The 22,294-nt window shown below is 49.0% G+C and overlaps 1 protein-coding gene across 2 annotated transcripts in view; it reads left to right on the forward strand.

The window, feature by feature from the left end:
* Positions 1-14,140, forward strand: part of USP10 (ubiquitin specific peptidase 10) — a 63,200-nt gene extending 49,060 nt beyond the window's left edge. For both annotated transcript variants that reach the window (XM_086350176.1, XM_086350177.1), the window contains 10 exons: positions 197-288; positions 797-906; positions 1,405-1,460; positions 1,694-1,797; positions 4,156-4,255; positions 5,034-5,211; positions 7,521-7,686; positions 9,050-9,194; positions 10,425-10,490; positions 13,133-14,140. In XM_086350176.1, coding sequence (XP_086206302.1) covers positions 197-288; positions 797-906; positions 1,405-1,460; positions 1,694-1,797; positions 4,156-4,255; positions 5,034-5,211; positions 7,521-7,686; positions 9,050-9,194; positions 10,425-10,490; positions 13,133-13,320 — 1,205 coding nt within the window. In that variant the 3' untranslated portion in view covers positions 13,321-14,140. The remainder of the gene's footprint in view (positions 1-196; positions 289-796; positions 907-1,404; positions 1,461-1,693; positions 1,798-4,155; positions 4,256-5,033; positions 5,212-7,520; positions 7,687-9,049; positions 9,195-10,424; positions 10,491-13,132) is intronic.
* Positions 14,141-22,294: the final 8,154 nt, after the last annotated feature.

Here is a 22,294-nt window from a genome sequence, read left to right on the forward strand (position 1 = left end):
GGAGGGGGGGCCAAATACCTTTGAAAATTCTAATCATTCAATAATTACATGATGAAGAGCTGAACCAAGCTTTGATGGAGCCTGCCTTCCCTGTGGGTGTGACTGTGCTCTGGAGTAGGCAGTCAGCTCCCAGAGCAGAGCAGGTGAATTGCTCCTGAGACGCTGTTAACACTTTGACTGTGCTCCCATCTTTCAGAGTTACTGGAGAATGTCACCCTGATTCACAAACCGGTGTCATTGCAACCCCGCGGGCTGATCAACAAAGGAAACTGGTGCTACATCAACGCTGTATCCTCCTCAGATGCTGTCCCCAAGGCTGGTTTCTGCAGCATCCTCTTCCCAGGGCACGTTTGACTTAGTTCAGCTTCTGTGGGGCGTCCACCCCATGTTTTGAATCCAAAACTTTGGTTCCTTATTGCTTATTAACTGGGTTATTTCTGACCACCCCCACCCCCCCCCCCAAAAAAAAGATGATGACTGTCAAAATCAAGCAAGTTTAGTTCTCTAAAATGGTCCTGAAAAAAAAAAGGGGGGGGGTGTTCCTGAATAGTAGGGTAGAGTGACCACTTAAACTGGAAATGTGCTAATTGACTTAATCTAGGTTAAGTCAAGATCTTGTTTATAAATTCCTTGGATATCACAAGGCAGTTATCTCGGGGATTATTTGGTTTGGTTCCTTTTGTGTTTACATATTTCAGTTGTTCAGTGTTCTTGGCTTATTTAGTTTTATATGTTCTTTCCACACTCTGGAGCATCAGTTTAGTTTCCTTTACGCTTCCTCACTGCTGTTGTGTAGACACTGCAAGCCTTGGTGGCTTGCCCGCCGATGTATCACCTGATGAAGCTCATTCCTCTGTATTCGAAAGTGCAAAGGCCTTGTACGTCCACACCCATGATAGACAGCTTGTAAGTAAGCCGCTGAGAGCGGGTCAAGGAGTGGGCTCCCCACTCTGAGAATTAGATTCAGATAGCAAAGTTTTGGATTTCCTATAAACCAATCCTGTTCTTTTTTTTTTTTTTTTCTTAATTTACTGTTCATGATTTTGTATGGAAGTTAACCAGAAATGCAATTGTAGCATTGTTTTATCTGTGTTCTTTAGTGTCAGTTGAATAAATTTTAATGTTTAGTAATTTGTATCACTTAAAAAAGATTTAAGAACTCACTAGCCTTTGTAGCATTGGTTAACTAAAGTTTGCTATCTTCATACAAGCTAATACTCTACTTAGCCATCAGGTCTCTTTAGTGATAGTATGTCTTTTTTGAAAAATGTGCTGACTAAATTCATTCATGTCTTCTATTTTTGCTTTATATATCTAAACTGTCGTTATTTACACAATATAAATTATGACATTGATGTTGACGTTGAAAAAAAGCGTACTAAACATTTTCTCCCCCATGTTTAGTGTTCGGCTAATGAATGAGTTTACTAATATGCCAGTACCTCCAAAACCCAGACAAGGTGAGTGGAAACAAGGGCTTCTTATACCATTACCTATGGGGAACTATGAAGTCAGATGACTGAGACTGAGAAATTCAGTCTTGCTGGGAAAACAATGTCTTTTTACACGCAGGTTGGTACACCTAAGCTCTTCTTAAGTTTGGGTGGCAGTGGGGGGAATTTTGGTGATCATGCTTTTTGTCATTTCAAGACTTTGTTGGGTTGTGAAAATCTGTGTCCTGTTTCTGTTGCAGCTCTTGGGGATAAAATCGTGAGGGATATCCGCCCCGGAGCTGCCTTTGAACCCACGTATATTTATAGACTCCTGACAGTGATCAAGTCGAGCCTGTCTGAGAAGGTGGGAACTGACGTTCCATAGCGGGCGTGACGCTCGTGCCACACCAGTTGTGTGTTCGCTGCTTGCCCTCTGCTTTCAAGTGTGTGATGAAGCGGGGTTCCGTGGATCTGGGCTTGCTCTGGAGGCAGTTGCTAGGATGGGTTAGAATATGGAATGACAGTCATGGGGGTCAGACAACTCGTGTATCGTTTACTGTGACCACTACTGCTGTGTGTTCGTTCTATAGATTAACTTACTTCCCCCTGTGAAGGTAGGTAGTGTGATAATTGTTTGCTTGTTACATTTGAGGAAAGTGAAGTCACTGTCCAGGGTCCCAGCTAGGAAGTGGTGGAGCCTGGCAGCCAAGCCAGCTCCTTGCCCTCTGAGGGACTGCCCTGCTGCTGCGGGGCTGGGGGCCCTGAGCCACGCCAGCATTCGGGAGGGCTTGCCATCTTCCTCATGCTCCTGCTGCAGCAGCTCCTGGGCCTGTGACTTTCTGACAACCTACAATTTTAATCATACACTGTACTGCTGAAGGCATGGGGCTCAAGGCCCTGGAGGTCTTGTCCAGGGCCCTGACATGTGGCCTTGAAAGGAAATCGGAGCACCCATAGCACAGTGAACTGGAGCATTTCTTTCCTCCCTGATAGAGTTTGTGATAAGTCAAGATGAGCAATGAAATGATGGTCAGGGAAATGCTTTAGGAAACAGTGCAGGAAATTCTGTTAAGACTGAGTGAAATAATATTGTTTGAAACCCTGTGGTTTGTAACAAGAGTAGATACTCCGGGCAGTCCAGCAGGATACTACCAGGGGCTCTTCTGTGCTCTCAGTGGAGCCTTGAATGTTAAGTTCGGAATTTAGGGATGTTTCTGTGTTGGAAATGTACACATGGAGTCAGTGTGCCCTCTGCTCTCAAGGAGCTCATCCTCCGGTAAGGGAGTTAGATCGATAATTTAATAGGCAAGACAAGCTCTGAGGTAGATGCGTGTCCAGATGCTTTAAAAGCCATAGGATGCCAGGGGGGCAGAGGTAAAGCTGGGGGCTTCCCGTCGCTGAGCAGCGCTGCCATCCTGTGGCTGTTACATCACTGTTGGCTTGTTGGGGTCCCTGTGAGACCCCAACCTCAGGGTTGGTGCTTAGCTGGAAGATCTCACAGGACTCTGGAGCTGGTCCTTCAGTGGGTTCAGCAGAGCCTGAGGACTTGGGCAGTGTCTGCAGGAACTCCTGAGAGTCCCGTTCGGGTGTAGCCACACAGTCCTCACTCAGGTCCTCCCACGCCACACTGGGACAGCGTGTGGGGTGTGGTCCACCCTGGACGCCCCTTGGAGTCTCAGTGTTCAGGGATTGTGTTAGGGGCCAGTCACATAGGCACTGGCTGCCTCGCACAGACCGAAATTCCAGGCTCCCAGAAGGAAAGCCAGCACTCAGGAGAAACCACGCTGTGCACGATTTGGGCACGTTCCCGTCCTAGTTCCTGGAATGGTGGGAGCCCTCCCGAAACCCAAGTTCCTAGATGCCAGCTGAGGCCCAGCCCAGCGAGCAGCCCTTTCCCAGCACTGTTAGCTCTTCTCTGTGTCTTGGGCTGTGCCAGCCTCTGCCGTTTCCCACAGACACACACCAGAAGCCCCCGTCCACAGCTCCAGTTACATGAGAGTAAGCAGATCTGCTCAGAGACCGCAAGCAGAAGAGCTTGCAGATCCCTGAAACACGCACATGGTTATGCACCAAAGAGTGAAGTGTGAAGCGATCATGATAAATTACATGATCAGATGAAACCATGTGAGATGATACCTCATCTCATGTCTCTGTATGACGGTCTTGTGTGATTCATCTACCACTGATATACTGATGTGTGAAACAGGCAGCTGAGTCTTTAAATGAGTAGTTTTTCACATATAACATCTTTTCTACCTTGGTTGCCCATTGTCAAAAATGGAAGGAGACATACAGGGGCTGTTAATTTTACAGCTTACAGTTACAGTGTGCATGGTGACCCCTGGGGTTGTACAGTGGGGTGGCCTAGACATTGAGTTCATGTTTTTATTTCATTTTAATAAAAAAGAAACTTTTAAAATAACTTATCATGAAGGTAGTATCTATTTATTTTAGGAAATTTCAGAAATAGAGAAAAGCAAAAATGAAAAAAACAAAACACCCTTTTTATTGCTTAGAGATAAATGTTTAATCTCCCTCCCTCTCCTCTTCTTCACCATCTTAATTGTCAAGAAAAAATCCATATGGTTTTGGGGAAACTCTTTATGTTAAATCTTATTGAACATTCAGGAGAAGGCTAGTTTGTATATGCAGATAATATACTCTGTGCAGGCCTTGGAGAGTAATCTGTTAAAATTAACATGATCCTATTTGACCTTCTCAGGGTCGACAAGAAGATGCCGAAGAGTACTTAGGCTTCATTCTAAATGGACTCCATGAGGAAATGCTGAACCTAAAGAAGCTTCTCTCACCAAATAATGATAGTAGGTTTCAGTGTGTTTACTACAGAAGTGTGTAGAACATTTTTTTAAGAATCTTTCTTAAACAGATGCTATATGTAATCTTCATATAATAAGTTGCCTTCCCCACAACAGTCACCCACCTTCAAGAATCACTTGTCTGCTCATTAAGGAAGGTGACTAATTACTTTTACATTGCTTATTATGTACCACTGAGAATCTTGTATTTTGTATATTCAAGAATTTGTCCAGAACCTTTGCTTTTTCCCCTACAACTTGTAATTGAGAAAATGATTAAGCATGGAGAAAAGCTGAAAGAATAGTTTGGTGATCACCTGTATGACTGGTGGAGTCTGCAGTGGTTACCACACTGTCCTTACTAATCTGTGTCTATCCCCATTGCCCCACCAGAGGAGTTTTTCCCCTGAAAGTGATTCAAAATCAAGTTACAGATGGTGGTTTAGTTCACTTCTGATAAAGCACGCATCCCCTGAGGTAGGGGTGACTTTCCTGGTACCCTGAGTCCCCTCGCAAGTGAAGGAGCCTGACTGCGATAACGCGGCAGAGTGTGCTTCCCCATCCACGTGCGTGCCCCAGGTGTCCCCTGGTGTCATCCATCCCTGGCCAGACCAGCAGCACACGGGGGCATCATACCATTGCATTTGTCCCCAGTGTACCACCCTGAGTTCACTCTGACGCTGCAGTTGACAGATCTGTGTAGGTGGCTCATGTAAAACCTTCTTTTATTTTTGTTCTTTGTGTAAATGTGTATAGTAGCCTAAGCAGATGGTCTGCTTTTCAGAACTTACTATTTCCAATGGACCCAAAAGCCACTCAGTGAATGAAGATGAGCAGGAAGAACCAGGAGAAGGAAGTGAGGACGAATGGGAGCAAGTGGGTCCCCGAAACAAGACCTCAGTCACTCGCCAGGCGGACTTTGTTCAGACCCCCATCACTGGCATTTTTGGTGGACACATCAGGTTTTATGCTTTTCTTTTTCAAAAGTACTTATTTATTTGGCTGAGCTGGGTCTTATTTGTGGCATGTAGGAACTTCCATCTTTAGTAGCAGCATGTGGGATCTAGTCCCTGACTAAGGACCAAACCCAGGCTCCCCGCATTGGGAGTGTGGAGTTTTAGCCACTACCGCTGCAGAAATCCCGGTTTTATGCTTTTTCTGGAATAATTTAGCGTTTGCATTTTTTTAGGGTTCTGCCATTTTGCTGGAGGGGGTGGTGTAAGATTTGTCCTAAGAAACTTTGGACGGGATGCTTTGCCTCTGCACTGTGTGCCTGCTCTGTTCTTGGGCCTCCTGACACCTTGCTGGCCCCACAGGACCCATGGTGGCACTCCTGCGGAAGGCACTACCCCACCGGTCTGCCAGTGGCTCCTGGCCCCCAGCCCCCTCAACCCTGAACACACTTGACATTCCCTCTGTTAGCTGCTCACAGCCTGGAAGGAAGAGAAAGACAAGTTAATGGAAATACATGTTTTGTTAAGACATTCATGTATCTGATTGGAGGGGTTTTAGGCCCTGGAGCCAGCTGAGCTGGTAAGTTGAGGGAGAAGCTTTTTACATTGAGGAAGACGGGTGGCACCTCCTTGCCACAGCGCCCTCAGGCCAGCTGCCCTTTGCTCATTCACGAAGTCCTAGAAGGAAAGTTTTTGCTTATTCAGTTATGTTGGAGCTGTTCAGTACCACGTGATGTGGAGTTCAGTAGAACTTGCGCTGACTCCAAGGATCTCCTTGCTCCTCCAGAGTCCTCAGGGACCTCATTACAGTTCAGTCGTCTTCTGAAGGCCCTAGCTTCGCCTTCAGGAGTGTGTGTGTGTGTTTTTTTTTTTTTTTTAAAGTGAGGCTCTTAGCTTTCCGTTGTCCTAAATCAAGAAGTAATGCCCTTATCAAGGCATTGGGGAAGTTCAGTCCCTCTGCTAAAACAGCTTAGGTCGAGTGCCTTTTAGCAGGCTGATGAGAACCTCATCAGCTGATGATCAGGCCTCCCGGACTGGTCTCTCGACCTTGAACGTGTGGTTCCTGTGCCCTCACTGTGGACTGGACTCTGCAGGCCCCTTCCTATTTTGGAGTCTGTTGTGTCAGTCTCCAACTGAAAGGTTTTCTCCTAAAATCCACCCCCTTCTGGGAGCTTTTCAGTTTCCCAAGGAGACCAACACCTTTCTCCACCTTTCCCACCCTCTTGATAGAGTCCAGGCCTGTTACGCTTTGGGACCAAAGGAACAGCCGCTGCTCTCCGGGCTGCCTCCTCACGGGGGCCTGGAGGTGCTGCCGTGCTGTGTGTCGGGGAAGCAGCGAGAGAGAAGAAAACCGTGGCAGGAAGCTGCTGACTTGCCCTTCACAGCAGTTCCTCATGAAGTCTAACCACCGTCCACCCCTTAATTTCTGTGTAAACTAGGGAACTTGTGCTGCAGAGTCAGAGTTCCGTGTTGAGCTCCTTGCTGAGGCTCGATGAGACATGGGCCCAGCACACACTTTTACTCAAAAAAACTTAGACAAAGGAAAATGAAATGGAAAACCAGCTAAGGAAGCAAGGCTGAGCTGTGGCCGCCTCCCTGTCACACACATCTTGCTCTCCTTCCTTTGTGGAGTCATTTTCAGGGGCGAATGCTACCCAAGACATTCTATGTACCTTGGAGTTCACTCTTATTAAAACAGCCTGCAGGGACTTGCCTGCTGGTGCAGTGGATAAGAATCCGCCTGCCAATGCAGGGGACACCAGTTCAGTCCATAATCTGGGAAGATTCCACATGTCCCAGAGCAACTAAGCCCGAGCGCCGCGCCTCTGAGCCTACGCTCTAGAGCCCGTGCTCAGCAAAGAAGAGTAGCCCCTGCTTGCTACAACTAGAGAAAGCCCGCGCAGAGCAGCAAAGACCCAGCACAGCCAAACATAATAAAAATTTAAAAATCAATCAATCAATCAATAAAACAGCCTGTGAGACTTTGAGAGGATACAAAAAGAGCCAGCGTTTTGACTGTGGCAAGATCGTCACCTTTGCTAACTGGTGCATTAAATAAAGTGGAGAAGGCCTTTGGAAGCCTTCCAAATTTCCACCTGGTGGATTGAGTTGCTAGAAATTCTTTCGAGGTGGTATTGAGCAGAGTTATATTAAAATTCAGCATAGTTTTGGCATTTCTGTCCTCTCCTGTCACCTGACAGAGATGCTGGAAAATCTTGCTTGTGGCACCATAATCTCGTTTGTTTTTCCTGTCCTGCTGCATAACCTTGGGGAGCGGGAAGGCGGGCTCTTAGGTGCGCTATGCTCTCCACCCCCAGGTCTGTGGTTTACCAGCAGAGTTCAAAAGAGTCTGCCACCCTGCAGCCGTTCTTCACCCTGCAGCTGGACATCCAGTCCGACAAGATACGCACCGTGCAGGACGCGCTGGAGAGCCTGGTGGCCAGAGAGTCTGTCCAGGGTTACACCACCAAAACCAGACAAGAGGTGTGATCGCTGTCTGTCTGGGACATTTGTCCTGGGGCTCTCCGTGGGGCGATGGGGGGAGCACGGATCTGGAATGAGGAAAAGTGGGTTTCAGCTCTGCTCCTCAGATCAGTTGTTTAACATGTTTTGGACTGAAAGCTTCTACGTGTGAGAATGAAATGGCTGAAACACCATGGTCTCTGGTGCTGACTGGGACTGTGGTCAGGTTTTATTCATTCACCATTTGTATAGTGTGTGAGACACTCGACTCTAGATGCTCCATGGGAATGTAGAGATGGCAGGGCCGTTTCCACCCTTGGGATCTCTGTCTGAATGGAAGGACAGGCGAGAAGGCATCTGGAAACCAAAAAAAGCCGGGGCGGTGGCCACTAGGCTTGCTTCCCCAAAGCCTGACCCCCGTCATACACCTTCAGCCAGACAGGCGGGCACTTCTCCGGAGGTTTGCTGGGTGTTTTTTCTGTGCTGCTGTCTTTTGGATTGTGACTTGAACAAGTAATTTCTACCGAAACTATTCTCCATAGAAACATAGGAAGCATCAACACGTTTGAAATTACAGAGAACAGTACATAAAGAGGTTAAATTTGCTTCTGAAGATCCATTTTAATAAGAAGCAGCATTCAGTAGACTTTTGAAAGTGCTTAAGGGGCATTTCCGGAGAAGGCAATGGCACCCCACTCCAGTACTCTTGCCTGGAAAATCCCATGGACGGAGGAGCCTGGTAGGCTGCAGTCCATGGGGTCGCTAGGAGTCGGACACGACTGAGCGACTTCACTTTCACTTTTCACTTTCATGTATTGGAGAAGGAAATGGCAACCCACTCCAGTATTCTTGCCTGGAGAATCCCAGGGATGGGGGAGCCTGGTGGACTGCCGTCTATAGGGTCCCACAGAGTCGGACATGACTGAAGCGACTTAGCAACAGCAAGGGGCATTTCAAATGGATAAAACTGGAACTGTTATAAAACCAGTGGTTAGACCAAACAGCTTTAAGGTCATTTAAAGCATCTAATGCAAGAAACACATTGTGCTCAGCTTTCTCTGTATTTTGAGAATTACTAAAAAATGAGTCAATACGTATGTAATTTAAGGTATTACTAAGTTAGCCTTTGGATTTTTATGCCAGTTTAATGCCCTAGGACAAAAGTTCTTAACTTGGCCTAGGGCCCCGAGCTGCGTCTGTAGGGTTGTCAGCATGTACTGAAGGAGGTTGGTGGCGCTCAGAAAGAGCCCACTGGATTCTCTAAAGATGTGTGCCTCAGGAAGGTGTGAGATGCGCTGCCCCGGAACGCTGAGTCCTGGTGTGGGCGATGGCCCCAGGTCTGCCTCTCGAAGTGAGACGGCGTGTCTGCTGTGCTCTGTCTCAGGTGGAGATCAGTCGGAGAGTGACTCTGGAAAAGCTCCCTCCTGTGCTTGTGCTGCACCTCAAACGGTTTGTCTATGAGAAGACCGGTGGCTGTCAGAAGCTCATCAAAAATATCGAATATCCTGTGGACTTGGAAATTAGTAAAGGTAACAGCTGTGTAAGGCAGAAGTGTTAATGGTGACGCTCTGGTGATGCTGGAAACTAGCCAGCTTCTTGAAGCTTAAGCTTTTCCATCCCCTGTCAGGATTCAGAAGGGCTCGCTCCTGATTTTTTTTGTTTTACATTTCTTGACTCCTTATAGAGTTTTAGGTTAAAATTCTCACAAAAATGGCTTTTTAAAGACAAAGTAAAAAAATGAATAAACCATATGAACATATTACTAGGTGAGAAAAATACTAAAATATATAAAAACTTTATGGATCAGTGGTAATAAATACTTCTCCTTACACCGAATATTAGTAACTGTGGGAGCAGCCTGCTTAATTGGGCTTTCTAGAGGATGGGGAACGTTGCCCTCTGGCACCAGTGGCCCTGCTCAGAGCTGCGGCCCAGCCCCAGGTCTCCGCCAGGTCACTGGGGCTCCAGCTTGGGCACTTGGTGGTCCAAGCACCCCATTGTCCTGCTAAGAGTGAGCTTGAAGGAAAACTTCCCTAGAAAACTTCAGAATTTAAGAGAGATGTTATGTGTGAAACTGCAGTTCCCTCAGGAGCATAACAAACTAGAGGTGATGCTCAGAGTGTCCAGGTGCCTGGAGACAGAGGACATGGGTGCAGTCCAGGGTGGGCTCCTGGAGGACCGGGCCTGCCATCCTCCTCCCCTGCCTCCCCACACCACCCGGCCCTGCAACCTGCCAGGCAGCAGGACCTGCGGGCAGCGGGCCTCATGCTCCCTCTCACTCCAGTGGGCTCTGCTCTCAGCCCTGTTCTCAGGAGTGGCCGTCTTCTGCCTGTAGGTGTGCTCCCAGTGCCAGTTCACAGGCTGCTTGAGGACCAGAGAGGGGAAGAAATGTCAACCGAAAATCATCTTACTGTTTGTTCGAGTTTTGTGATCTGGCGCACGTGGATAATGTTTCCCATCTTAGGCTTTCCAGGGCTGCTTTGTTTTTATCTTGCTTTTCCACTTTTTAGAACCTCTGCTTGTAAGGAGTTTCTAGCATGAACTTGAGGCTCACTGCCCATCCCCTGATGGGTGGGTTCTGGTGACGTGATTACTGCCTCTCTGCTCAGTTGTCTGCAGACGAAGGGCTGGAGTGCTGGCGGGTCTCCCTGGTCCACAGGGTGGTGACTTGAATGGAGGCCGCCATCTGCCCCCTTTTTCTGAGACCCTGGTATGTCAGCCCTTTTATAGATTGAAATTGTTGATATTTTGTTTTTCAGAACTGCTCTCTCCAGGGGTTAAAAATAAGAACTTTAAATGCCACAGAACCTATAGGCTGTTTGCAGGTAAGTAAACTTTGTACGACATGATACTTCCCTATTAAAGCGATGATTAAAAGGTTTTATACACAGGCACAATTTTATATTGTTATAATACCGTTTAATGTAGAGAAAAATTGTTGGTATCCCTGTGGGCTTTATTAGTCTGTAAATCATTTGAAAATGTGTGTTTTACCTAAAATTTGGTGTGTTTGCAATTTGACAGAATGTCTTCCTGGCTCGCTCTAAAGCTCAATCCAGTGTACGGCCTCATTTCACATGATGTTTCTGTCTTGGAGCCAGAGGAGTGAGGTTGTCAGGCTGGGAACCCTCCCTACTGGGGATGGGGTGCCCATGGCCAATTGTGTTGGTTTTTTTGGCCATTTTTATTAGACTTTTCTAGCTTCTCTCCCACCCCCCTTTTGTGTTGCCTTCTGTGAGCCTGTTTGTAATGACTGTTATTTATTGGCCCTCACCAGTTCATTGACCTTTCCACCAGATACTTCTTATGTAGAACCCCATTTAGTCCTTAACAGTTTCCTGAGAGGAACGCAGTGCTGTCCCCATTTTGTAGAAGAACACACTGAAGCTGTGGAGGAGCACTCACTGCTCCGTGCCCTTTCGTGGCAGAGTAGAGCTTCACACTCTTGCCCTGGGTCCGCCCCCAGTGCTTGGAATGTGGGTGTGGGCGGTGGGTGGTTCAGGGGCCCTGTGAGAACATGTTGGGCCCAGTCAGCCTTTTCTTCCCAGTGGGTCCTGCTCCCTCTGACTTGTTCTTCTCCCCAAGGTGGCTCATCACAGCCTGGCCCCAGCCTGCTGGGAGCTAGTGGGCACTGCCTTCCCCCGGCCTGCTGTGGGCTGGACACTTGGCCTCTCTGCGGCCTGCCTGTGAGACCAGAGGCCCCCAGGGTGCAGCCTGACCTCTGAGGTTTGTCACTGAGGTCCCAGGGCATGAACATGTTTCTCTAAGTCCCCCTGTAGCTCTCCCTTGGAGTCCTTGCAGAGTGGGTGATGTCACAGGCAGGATTAGGAGGTCTCGTCTCTTGGTCAAGGGGACCATGGTGAGAGCATGGACTCCACCTGCCTGCACCCCTGAGTCCCCATCGTGAGCCTTCTGACCTCAGAAGTAAGGTCACTGGATGGGTTGCAATTCTCTGTACAATGTGAGTAAAGAGGTACTTATTTAAAGATGGTTTTGACTGTGGGACAAAGAAAACGAGTTAGTACAGTGCATAAGCTTTTGAAAATCTCTGGTTCTCGGCTCTGCTTCTATGACAGTGAGCTTGCTGGGTATCCATGATACGTCACCACGTTAGCTATGGGGTTACTGTTTAAGAAGTCCGAATACAGGTAGAGGCTTCTCTTCTGAATATTTAGAATGAAGTGTCTCAAAGGAAATGCAAATCAGTTAAATCCACAGGTCCTTTCAGTCCCAGTGCCTGGTCACTAAAAAAAAAAAGGCCCATAACTCTTTCCCAAGTCAGGTAGGCCTTAGAGGTAAAGTGTGGCAACCTCTCCGTTGGGAGCCTGCAGGACAGGATGAAGCCGCCTCCTGGTGTTGGTCCCTTGGCTGGTTTCCCACCTGATGGCCCTACAGTCTTGCTCTCCTCGTGTGACCAGTCACGTTCGTCACTGGTGGGCCAGTGCCCCGTGCCCTCTGAGCCCCAGCAGAGCCCAGCTCTGACCAGCCCAGGTCCCTGGCTCAGGGTGGGTTCGGGTCTCCTTATGAGGGGAGAGTGCACTGACATTCAGGTGTATTTATTGCTGAATCTCATGCCAGATTGTGCCTCTCTGCCTGAGAGACTGTCCTTCATGCCACTCACGGTAGCACATAGCTCCCCCTGGCCGCACTGCCGTCCCCTTCTCAGAATGTCACCAGAGGCTGCTTCCTTCACGCAGGCTGGGTCTGCTGCTGGGCAGGACATTCCTGGGCCCTCCTTTTCATGGAAGTGGGCAGTGCCTTTCCGAAGAAAAATAGCAGTGGCCAGTGTGCTGTGTCTGCCGGGTGGCTCCACAGGTGCCCACTCAGCCTAGCTAACTGCCCAGGCAACCCTCCTGGGGCAGTGCTGTCCTTGTCATGGGTGACAGTCCTCAGCAAATCTCAGATTCTTGGTTTTTTCACGTAGTATAAGCCTATTTCTAAACCACCAAACAGTCCTAATCTGTCCTATGAAAAAATTCATCTTGTTGTAATGTACTTGGCATTCCTCCTAGTGGGTTCGGCTTTTCCATGTTTCCACGCTGTCCAGGATTCAGACACTCTGCTGAGAACAGTCTGGAGGTGGGGTTGGCTGGATCAGGGCCTGGGGTTTGGGTCTCAGTGTGCGGTCCCCCAGGGCGCCGGGCTGACGGCTCTGCAGACCGTGTCTCCTGTGTGTCCTGCTTCCCAGGGGACCGTCCTCAGGCCCAAGTCTTCACAGGGCTCACAGATGGGACGACCCCATTATAAATTGGCATTCCTTTCATGGTTTGGGAGGTTTGAACATGTTATCACAGTATAGATGTGTGACTGTGTTGTAACTTGTTGAGGGTTTGAGTTTAGACGGCCTTGCTGTGTGTGTCATGTTTCTCTGTCCCACCTGGCTTGGTGTGGGGTTTCGTGAGACTGGGGGGTACCGTAGGCACTGCTGTGTGAAGCCGCTCTCACGGCGCCCGGCCCTCTTTTGCAGTGGTCTACCACCACGGCAGCAGCGCCACGGGCGGCCACTACACCACGGACGTCTTCCAGATCGGGCTCAACGGCTGGCTGCGCATCGACGACCAGACGGTCAAGGTGGTCAGCCAGCAGCAGGTGGTGAGGCCCGCCGCCGAGCGCACAGCCTACCTCCTGTACTACCGCCGCGTGGACCTGCTGTAGCCGCGCCCACGCCGCGCGCAGACTCGGCACTCACCGCCTCCCCTCTTCTCTTTAGTGGCTCTTTAGAGAGAAGCTCTTTCTCCCTGTCGCAAAAATGGGCTAGAGTGAAAGGAGACGCCTTGGGTTTTGTGCACAACATAGCTTCTGTTGACTTCTGACTTCCAAATCAAAATCATCTGGTGAAAGACTGTCTCTTGATTCAAGAAAATACATGAGAAACACATTTCTGAAATAATGCTGATTCCTGAGTAAGAAGGGGAACTTGCGTTTGATTCCCGGTCTAATTGCATAGTAGAGTAAGTCCTGCACCAGCAACAACACTTGTAAATTTGTGAAAATGAATTTTATCTTTCCTTAAAAAGGATAAATTTTTTAATCCATCACACTTTCGCCCCTCACCCTTTAGTTTTTGATAAAGGATAAAAATGAGCCAGTTACCAGAGAAGAAATAGTTCTTCAAAAGATAAACACACACAAAAAAAGTTGCTGGTTCCTAACAGGAAAAATACATTTTAATAATTGTGCGATGAGAAGCTGCTTACGTACACATTGCAGATCAAATATCTGGAGTTACGATGCCAGTCACATAGAAGGGTGATTGTAACTTTATTGCCATTAAAAGATTTCAGAACGCATTCATGCTTCTGTGTACACATAATGAAAAAGGAGCAAAATAGCGAAGATTGGTATTTCCCTCCGTCTGCTGTCTAATTCTGCTGTCTGCTCTTCTACGATGCCGCGTCTCTAATTGTACACAGTTAGTGATAGCTAGGAGTATACAGTTGTCGCCCATCAATAAAAATCACAAAGTTGGTTTAAAGCTGCATGTGTGGTGTTTCTTTGACAGCGAGTGCCTTTTCCAGTAACTGGAGTTCAAGCAGGCAGGACTGCGCTGCCAGAATTAGAGTAAGCCCTTGGTGCAGCCTGCCGTGTTTGCGAATGCCGACCCAGCCCTCAGATGGTCGTTGTTCACTGTTCCCAGAGTTGCTAATGCTAGTGATTTGGATAGGTGGATTTTTTAAGATCTTCAAATAGCAGAAATGGGGGTTGGTGAGTGCTCTCCCCGTTGTGTTGTCCCCTGCGTTGCTCAGTTCACAGAGGGGGGGAGTGTGGGTCTTGCCCAAGCATCCCTGTCGTTGCCCGCCACCAAGCCTCCTGACTGCGCCATGGACACCACCTCTGGATGTGGAAAGGAAGCCTTTCGAGATGGAAGAGATGGAGAGACGTCATGCATGTCAGGCATTCCCTGGCCCACGGCGCCATGGTTCTGGAAGGCCCTGCACAGGCCCCTCACAGCAGTGAGCTGGGGTCCCCAGAGATGCGGATTACGTGGTCCAAGCTCTTCCTTTTAGCATCTGCTGCTCATAGCCATGTGTCACTGTGAGCTTACTTTTAGAACTACAATGCTGTTAGAGCACGGGGAGCCGTACCCAGTATTGTGTACAGGACAAGAGTGTGTACATGTATGTAACTGAGTCACCATGCTGTACACCGGAAATGCAACATTGTAAATCAGCTGTACTTCAATAAAATACATGCACATTAAAAAACTGTAGCACTAACGTTGTCCCCTGGGCCTGCTTGCTGTGTCGTTGCTCTGCTCCGATTTGCTTAGCTTCTTAATGAGTCGTAATCCGCCTCTCATTAAAATTGTGTGTGATTGTTATGGAACACATGGGGTCCAGAGTAAGTTTGGGGAAAGCAGCCTGCACAGCAGTAGCCCCACCACACGGTAGGAGCCTCTTCCAGAGCCTGGCGCTGTTTGTTCTACGCTGTGATCTGCGAACTGGGGCAGGGCATCCTGTGCGAGCGGCTTGCCTGTCCTGAGGTTTAGCCTCTATAACTGGTGTTGGTTACAGTGTCCCCGTGAGTCAGCAAGCGTCCTGTCCAGAACAAGGCCTCCCAGTTGGGAGGCGCCATTCCCAGGAATCTGAAACGGGCCAGGACAGAACGCTGCTGTTGTTGGTACACTGCCTACTTCCAGATCTTGGCACCCACCCTGTGTATTTCAGTATTTTCTCTCGGATGTCATTCAGGGATCTCTTCATGGTCTTTAAATTGCTAAGTCACCTATTTTGTCAAGCTCAAAGTATGTTGGAAATGACTGAAATATTAGGAAGCTTCCTTCAGAAGATCTTGTCTCTCAGAAGTGGTTGGAGATGAATTCAGTCCAGCGGGCCTTTGGGTATCTTGGTCACCCTGTCCCGTGTGGCGGTGCTGCATTCACTCTTGAGCGCTGCTGTCCCTTCTGGCACGTCAGACTCGTAGATTCTGTGTCTGGCAGCCAGCAAAGGGCTCCTCTGTTATCCTGTATACAAGTGTGTTGTCTGAAAGACCACTCATGGCCCCCTACTCCCTGACAGCTCTGGTCATGTTTATGACAGATACACAACTTTCCAGTTTTCTTGTGCTTACACAGGATCAGCGTGCCCGGCTGCAGACGAGCAAAGCTCAGGAAGGGGCCGACTGTATAGTGAGGAGATGCCAGCCTGGAATTCACAACTTTCTGCCTTTGGTTCCCTGGAGGGACTGATTGACCCTTGGGAAATTGAGATCATTCTAGCAAGTCCAATGCTTTCTAGGGTCCCACGTGAACTGTGGGTCTCTCCATGTCCTTGAGATTTTGGACTCAATGTTCAGTATTCTGTGCTGCAGATTTTAGTATATCTTAGAAGTCTCATAGACTTGTTTCCTTGGCTTTAAGGCATTTACATTCGGACCTTGGCCCATGAACCTTGTTGTTGGGGTTGCAAATTGAGTGATTTGACCTGTGTTTGTCACTGGCTTTTAAAGCACTGTGAATGCTAGGCTGACGTTAGAAGCGTTTCACTGGGGGTTTTTTCCTTACTGTTTAAATGAGGTGAACAAGACCCGGAAGTCTTCCAGGAAGAATAAAACTGGGTGTATCTGGTTGGTGTGTTGTGTGCCCAAAGCCAGGAAAGTGCACGTGCCGCTTATCCTGGTGGAAAACGTGTTCCATTCCTCATGGAACAATGGTAGTTCTTCCTTTCTCCTGTTTGTACAGCCACGTTCAGCTGCCTGGCCCCGTGGCTCAGAGCAGCCATCTCTTAAGTTCTCAGGTAGTCAGTCAGTAGTCATGGTCTACTGTGTGTAGTCAGGTAGTCACAAGCAGTAAATTTGTAGTCAGCAGATGCATCATTGTCTGTCTTTCCCTTTGTGGAAATTTCTGGAGATGGCTGTCATAGGCTGCTTGTACTCGACTGGGCCAACTAGTGAGAAAGCCAAGATCACAGGCGGAGTCCGTTGGCTTTGAGTTAACCAAGTGAGCCAGTGACCTTGGTGCTGCCCAGCTCTCAGCTCACCTGCAGGAGTCGGTGCCTTGCCAGTGTGGCTGCTTCAGTCTCATGGTCTGTGACGCTTCCCTTGGGAAGCGCTTCCTGCATCAGGAGAGACCGAAGACTTTTCTGTACTTCTCTGTCTCAGGAAGGAAAGATAATACCTTCGAAGGTAACAACCACAATTTCCTGAGGGTCATTGGCTTCAAAAACATTTTGAGAAAAGTCTTAGTGTTCATAAAAAATCATCCACATCTAGTAAGGCCATGTGTGAACAGCCTTTCTGTACACACGACGCTGTGTTGTTTCTTTCAGTCATAGCAGATTGCCAAGCAGGCATGCTTTTTCCTCATTAAACTTTTGCTCTTGCTTCCTAGCATTTTTTAAAAATCTGTTTTTATTCATCTTTTGAACTGACCGTTGCCATCTTATTTATATACGTTTTGGAGATGAATGTATTTCAAGGTGAATGCTTGAAAAATGAGATTTACTTCATAGCTTGACTTCACCCTGTGGTGATGTTTGTTTTATTCAGGGATAAGCAAATGAACCATTGAACAATTGCTTGGTCCCCGAACCACTTTGCTGTACACCTGAGACTGATACAACATTGTAAATCAGCTATACTGCAATATAAAATAAAAATTAAAAACAAACTCTGAGTTTTGGTTTCTTTCTCCTTAAAGGGAACGTACCTAGGGGCTGTGTGATTCAGGAAGTGTTGTTTTGACTCTCGGACTTCACGTGCATCAAGTGATATTGTTCAAGATGTTTTCATCTTTCATGAACTCCGTTTCCTCCTGGATTCCATTTCTGTGTCTGCTTTAATCTGACATATGTTGAATGTATTCACTGTTGGTTTCCTAGCAAGTCAGTACGAGGGTAGCTTTGTTTATTCTGTGGCATCAAAGCACTCAGGCCTGAGTGTGTTTGAAGCACTCCTGGAGCCCTTCCTGGGAAACCCCGTGGCCGTGTCAGCACAGTTGGAAATCAGGTGGACCTCGGCCCCGAGGTGTGTCTTGTCCTGTTTTGAAATCGTAGCTGGCTTCTGTTTCTTTAGATACCTTAACGAATGCAGAGTGTTTCTGGTTTCAGCTGTCAGGCCCTCCTTGAGGCTTCACCGAGCTCAGGGCGGCTCTGGGACTCTGGGGTGGGGTCAGGTGAGCCTGACCTTGAGCTCTCACCTGTCCTCCAAAGAAAGTCAACCTCCTCACAGATTTGCTGAGCATTGGAGATTCTGTACGTGACTGAAGAAAACATTTTGCAGGTCTTTTACATGAGCATGGATTTCCTGACCAATCTGAGAACGGACTCACTCCCTGTGGCCAGCAGCGGGCCCAGCTCTGGGCTCTGATGCCTCGCGGGTGGATTGCTTTCTGCTCATCTTATCACCCGGAGAAGGCAATGGCACCCCACTCCAGTACTCTTGCCTTGAAAATACCATGGACGGAGGAGCCTGGTGGGCTGCAGTCCGTGGGATCACTAAGAGTCGGACGTGACCGAGCGACTTCTCTTTCACTTTTCACTTTCATGCGTTGGAGAAGGAAATGGCAACCCGCTCCAGTGTTCTTGCCTGGAGAATCCCAGGGACGGGGGAGCCTGGTGGGCTGTCGTCTGTGGGGTCGCACAGAGTTGGACTGAAGCGACTTAGCAGCAGCAGCATCTTATCCCCTGCAGCTGAAAGCAGTGTCCTCCTGTGCTGGGCGGAGAGTTCGGTCGGTCAGCTCTGCCTTGTGGCTTCACCCTCCTGACTTTGCAGCTAACATCCACCCTTCACATCCCAGGCCAGCGAGGGGGTCCTCCTGGGGGGCATGCAGTGACATGAAATCTCACTGTGTCTTCACTGAAATCTGTTCTGTTTTTGTCAAGTTGTGAATTAACTTTGCAGTAGTAACACTCCCTTTCTAGGGTGCTCTCTTCTGTTTCTTAGGGCTTCAGACCCTCCAGGTGCACTGAGACCACACCTCCCGGTGTCAAACGGCCAACTCCGTGGAGCTGTCCCTTGGGGCTCATGACCTGGAGCAGGTCCGGGGTGTTGGGACCTGTGGTCGCTCCTGGGGCGCTCCTGTTTGCTGCCCCCCTCCCCCCATTTCCCCTCTCTGGGCAGCCTTTCTCCTTTGGCACCTTTTCTTGGGATGCTCACAGTAGCTGAGAGGACATGGGGTTTCCTAGGGGCCAGGCCCAGCCATGGGGGCTTCCGGGCACTTGGCCCTCTGACGTCTGGCAGGATTTCGTGCCTGTGCTGTGCAGCTGGGGAGTCGGCACCAGCCTGAGTCTGCTTGGATCCCTGTGCTGTGCCGTGTGCTGGCGCCCACCCCTCCATCCTCAAGGCTTGCCCAGCTCAGTCCTGTCACTCGGGAGTGAACTGGAGTGGCCACCGGAGCCTGGTGATACAGCAGAGAGGCAGAAGGGCAATCTGGAGGAATGCTCCATGCTTATGGTACTAAAAGGAATGAAGGGATTAGAAATTGGGGTGCAGAAGCACCCAGCCTGTGGCCCGAAATCCCCCTGCACTAACCAGCTATGACCTTGGGGAGGTGGCCTGGTGTCTGAAGTGCCCGGTGGGGGCACTGCCACATGGGGCCAGGGACAGGGTTAGGCCAGGTAACAGGTGACATCTGTAAGCAGAGCCTTGGAGCTCAGCAAGCTTTGGTCACCTGAGTCCCTTCTGGTGTCATCACAGGGTCAGGTCTCGTTCTTCATAACTCACCTTTCAGACTTTGTGCTTTCTCCCTGCCTCGACCTTTGATTCTGCTTGCCTGTCCCCTCTGAATTCTGCTGTCCTGTCAGTTCGGGATGCTTCTCTTTAAGCCAGGCTTCAATTTTTTGTTCAATTCACCACCACACAGAAAAAGGAAACCAAAAACCGGTCCCACGTAAGATTTGCATCTAACCTAAGTATTTTGTTCCTGTTAGTCCTAATGGTGACAGTATGTAATGTGATTCAAAAGTCAGAAAACTAAAATTGAAGTTCACTGCAAAAAACAGTACGCGAACAGCGGCAGCCCCAGCAGGATGGCCTCGCAGGGTCCGTCCGAGGTCCACCCTGCAGCCCCTCCTTGCCGTGGGCGGGACCTGTGACCTCACGGCTCATCCCAGCCCTGGGATCTGACCCCTTGGCCCACTGAGCAGCTGACTCACTGGGTCTTTGCAGGCCCCCGGTGCTAACACCCCAGGCAGGTTTGTGGCTTATGGAGCAGGAAGGGCTGGGCCAAATCCTGCCCCCTTTTCAGGGAAATGACAATAAAACCTGGAGCGGGGCGGGGATGAGAGGGTGGTGGGGAGGGAGACGTTTGTTCTCTGCTGGCGTCAGTGGTGGTGGTTTGGAAAATCTTGTGAAAGGGAACCAAGTGGCTACCATGAGTCTGCATTTTCATATGGTTTGTGTTTGACTTGGAACGCCTGCAACCAAACCCTTTAATTTCACTCGAGTAAAAGTGATGCACTGACTAAACCATCCTGTCCTACTGAAGTTGGTGCTAAGGGGAGGGTGGTGGTGTCACATGGGGGTGGCAGGGCTGGGTTGGAGGTGTGACTTGCACACAGCTTAGGGCACATAGCATATTCACACTCCTGTGCAAATGTGTTGAGCGTTTCCAGCACCTGGGACCTCCACCAGTGGAGGTCTCACCACTGGTCTCACCTGTCTCACCAGTGCCCGACGTCGGTCATACATCACTTCTCACCCTTGGCGCCGTGGCTGTCTGTGTGTGGGTGGCTGCCCTGTGCATGGTGGGGTGTTAGCAGCCTCCTGGCCCCACAGTGGGTACCATCTGCACTCCTCCTCCAGTTGTGACAACCAGAAACCTCACCATACATGGCTGAATGTCCCCTGGGGGCCCACATCACTCCTGGGTGGGAACCACTGCTGTAGGGAGTTTGTTTAGGATTTCATAGAAACAACATCACACAGCCTGTACCCTGTGCCTGCTTTTACCCAAGGTTATCTGCAGTTGTAATCACCCCAGTGTGACGGGGTCAACACAGTCTCTTGGTGTTGAAATCTCCAGTGGGGTGTGAGGAGGGCTTAAGCTCACAGAAACCTTGTATGCAGAACGTGCCAGTTTTAGTAACAGGGTGACCACTGATAAATGATTCTCAAAATGATAAACTCTTCATAGTCCAGATAGAAAACCCTTTTCGTCCCAGTTACCCCTGATTGAATGCTCACCTGATGGCAGATGCCAGGCTAACCAGGTGCCATGGATTCTTTGCACAATATCTTCCTTATTTTCACCAAAATCTCAAGAAGGGAGCCAGACCAGTCTGTTGACAAACGAGGGAGTAAGTTTAACTGGTTGGTGGTTTGCAGAGTCCCCTCGTTTCATCCACCATGGGTGTCCCCTCCCACTTACCCTCGGAGAGGGGCAGAAACTGGCTTCCCTGTTTTTTTGGAGGAAGTTTGTGTGAGTGACAGATGGAGCCAGTGTCTGGATCCTGCTTCCCGGTCCCAGGCAAGCTCCCCCTGCTGCCCAAGGAGGACAACCAGGGCCTATGGCTGGTTAATCACACAGTTCTGCCCCTTTCATCTCAGCCTTGAAAGCCAGCTCCCACAGCCCAGTGCCATGCCAACACAGAACAACTCCCCCCCAAAAAGACTGAAAGCAGACACCCTCATCCAGACATCCCAGTGCTTGTCTCTGTATGTTCTCCCCCACCCCTGCAGTGTAGTTGTGTATTCCAGTTTCTCTACAGTGGGTATTTTTTCTTTGTAAGTTTTAGAAATATTTTTTTCTCTGTGTCCCCAAGCCAGCCCAGGTAGCTGCTGGAGGTGCCTCTCCCATCCCCCACCTCTCTAAGGGTTCTAAGGTCTGAAGTTTGGCCATGTTGCAACCCCAGAGGCTTATCTTGATGCCAGCCATCGGGGAAGCATGTGTGTCCAGTCCATACCCTCTTGGAATTCAAGCACTGGTTTGAGAATTCACGTGAAGCTCAATTGTGTGCTCTGGAATGCAAGCATCTAACTCCACGTTTAAATAAATACAGAGAGCACAGGCCATCTGGGCACCGTGGACCGTTCCACTGGGATGAGCTCAGTACAAACACTCTCAACCTAAGGGTTAAACTCTTAAATACTTAAGGGTTTCCAACTTCTGGGGAAATATTCCTGGGAAGAATGTCTTTGGGGTTTCATCAAACACTTGGAAAATAATCTGAAAACATTTTTCCAAACCCTAGATGGTTCCAGCCCTAATTGATCCTTAATAACTATGTCTACACAGGCTTCCTCCATTCTTGTCTGCATTCTTAACACTGTAAATGCCAAGGAGACCTCTGTGCTGAGTATGGGACTGGTGCCAGTAGGCTCTGCAGATCATGGTGCTCTGGCCGGTCTCTCCAGCATCACAAAGGAGCCTTCCCCACCCCAGAAACAGCCAAGCATGCTGTGAACTTATGAAAATCAGAGCTTGGGGCAATTTCAAGTGAATTTAATTCACCCATCAGACCTTTACTGGGTACTGACTTGATCCGACATTTTTCTTGTAGATGCAGGGAGATAAAAATGAAAGGAGGTCGGAAGTTTGACAACTCCCATCTTGACGGGCTCACAGTCGGAGGGAGAAAGTGGGACCCAGGCTCTGGGGAGGATGAAGTGATAAGTGTTAGTCACAGAAAAGGAGTCGGGCCTGGGAGAGCCCAGATGAGGGGCTGTCTGGGCAAGTTGAATTCAATTCTCA

Source organism: Bos grunniens, chromosome 18 (assembly GCF_055505025.1).
Source record: "Bos grunniens cultivar Pamir isolate PY7600 chromosome 18, Bosgru_T2T1.0, whole genome shotgun sequence".
NCBI lineage: Eukaryota > Metazoa > Chordata > Mammalia > Artiodactyla > Bovidae > Bos > Bos grunniens.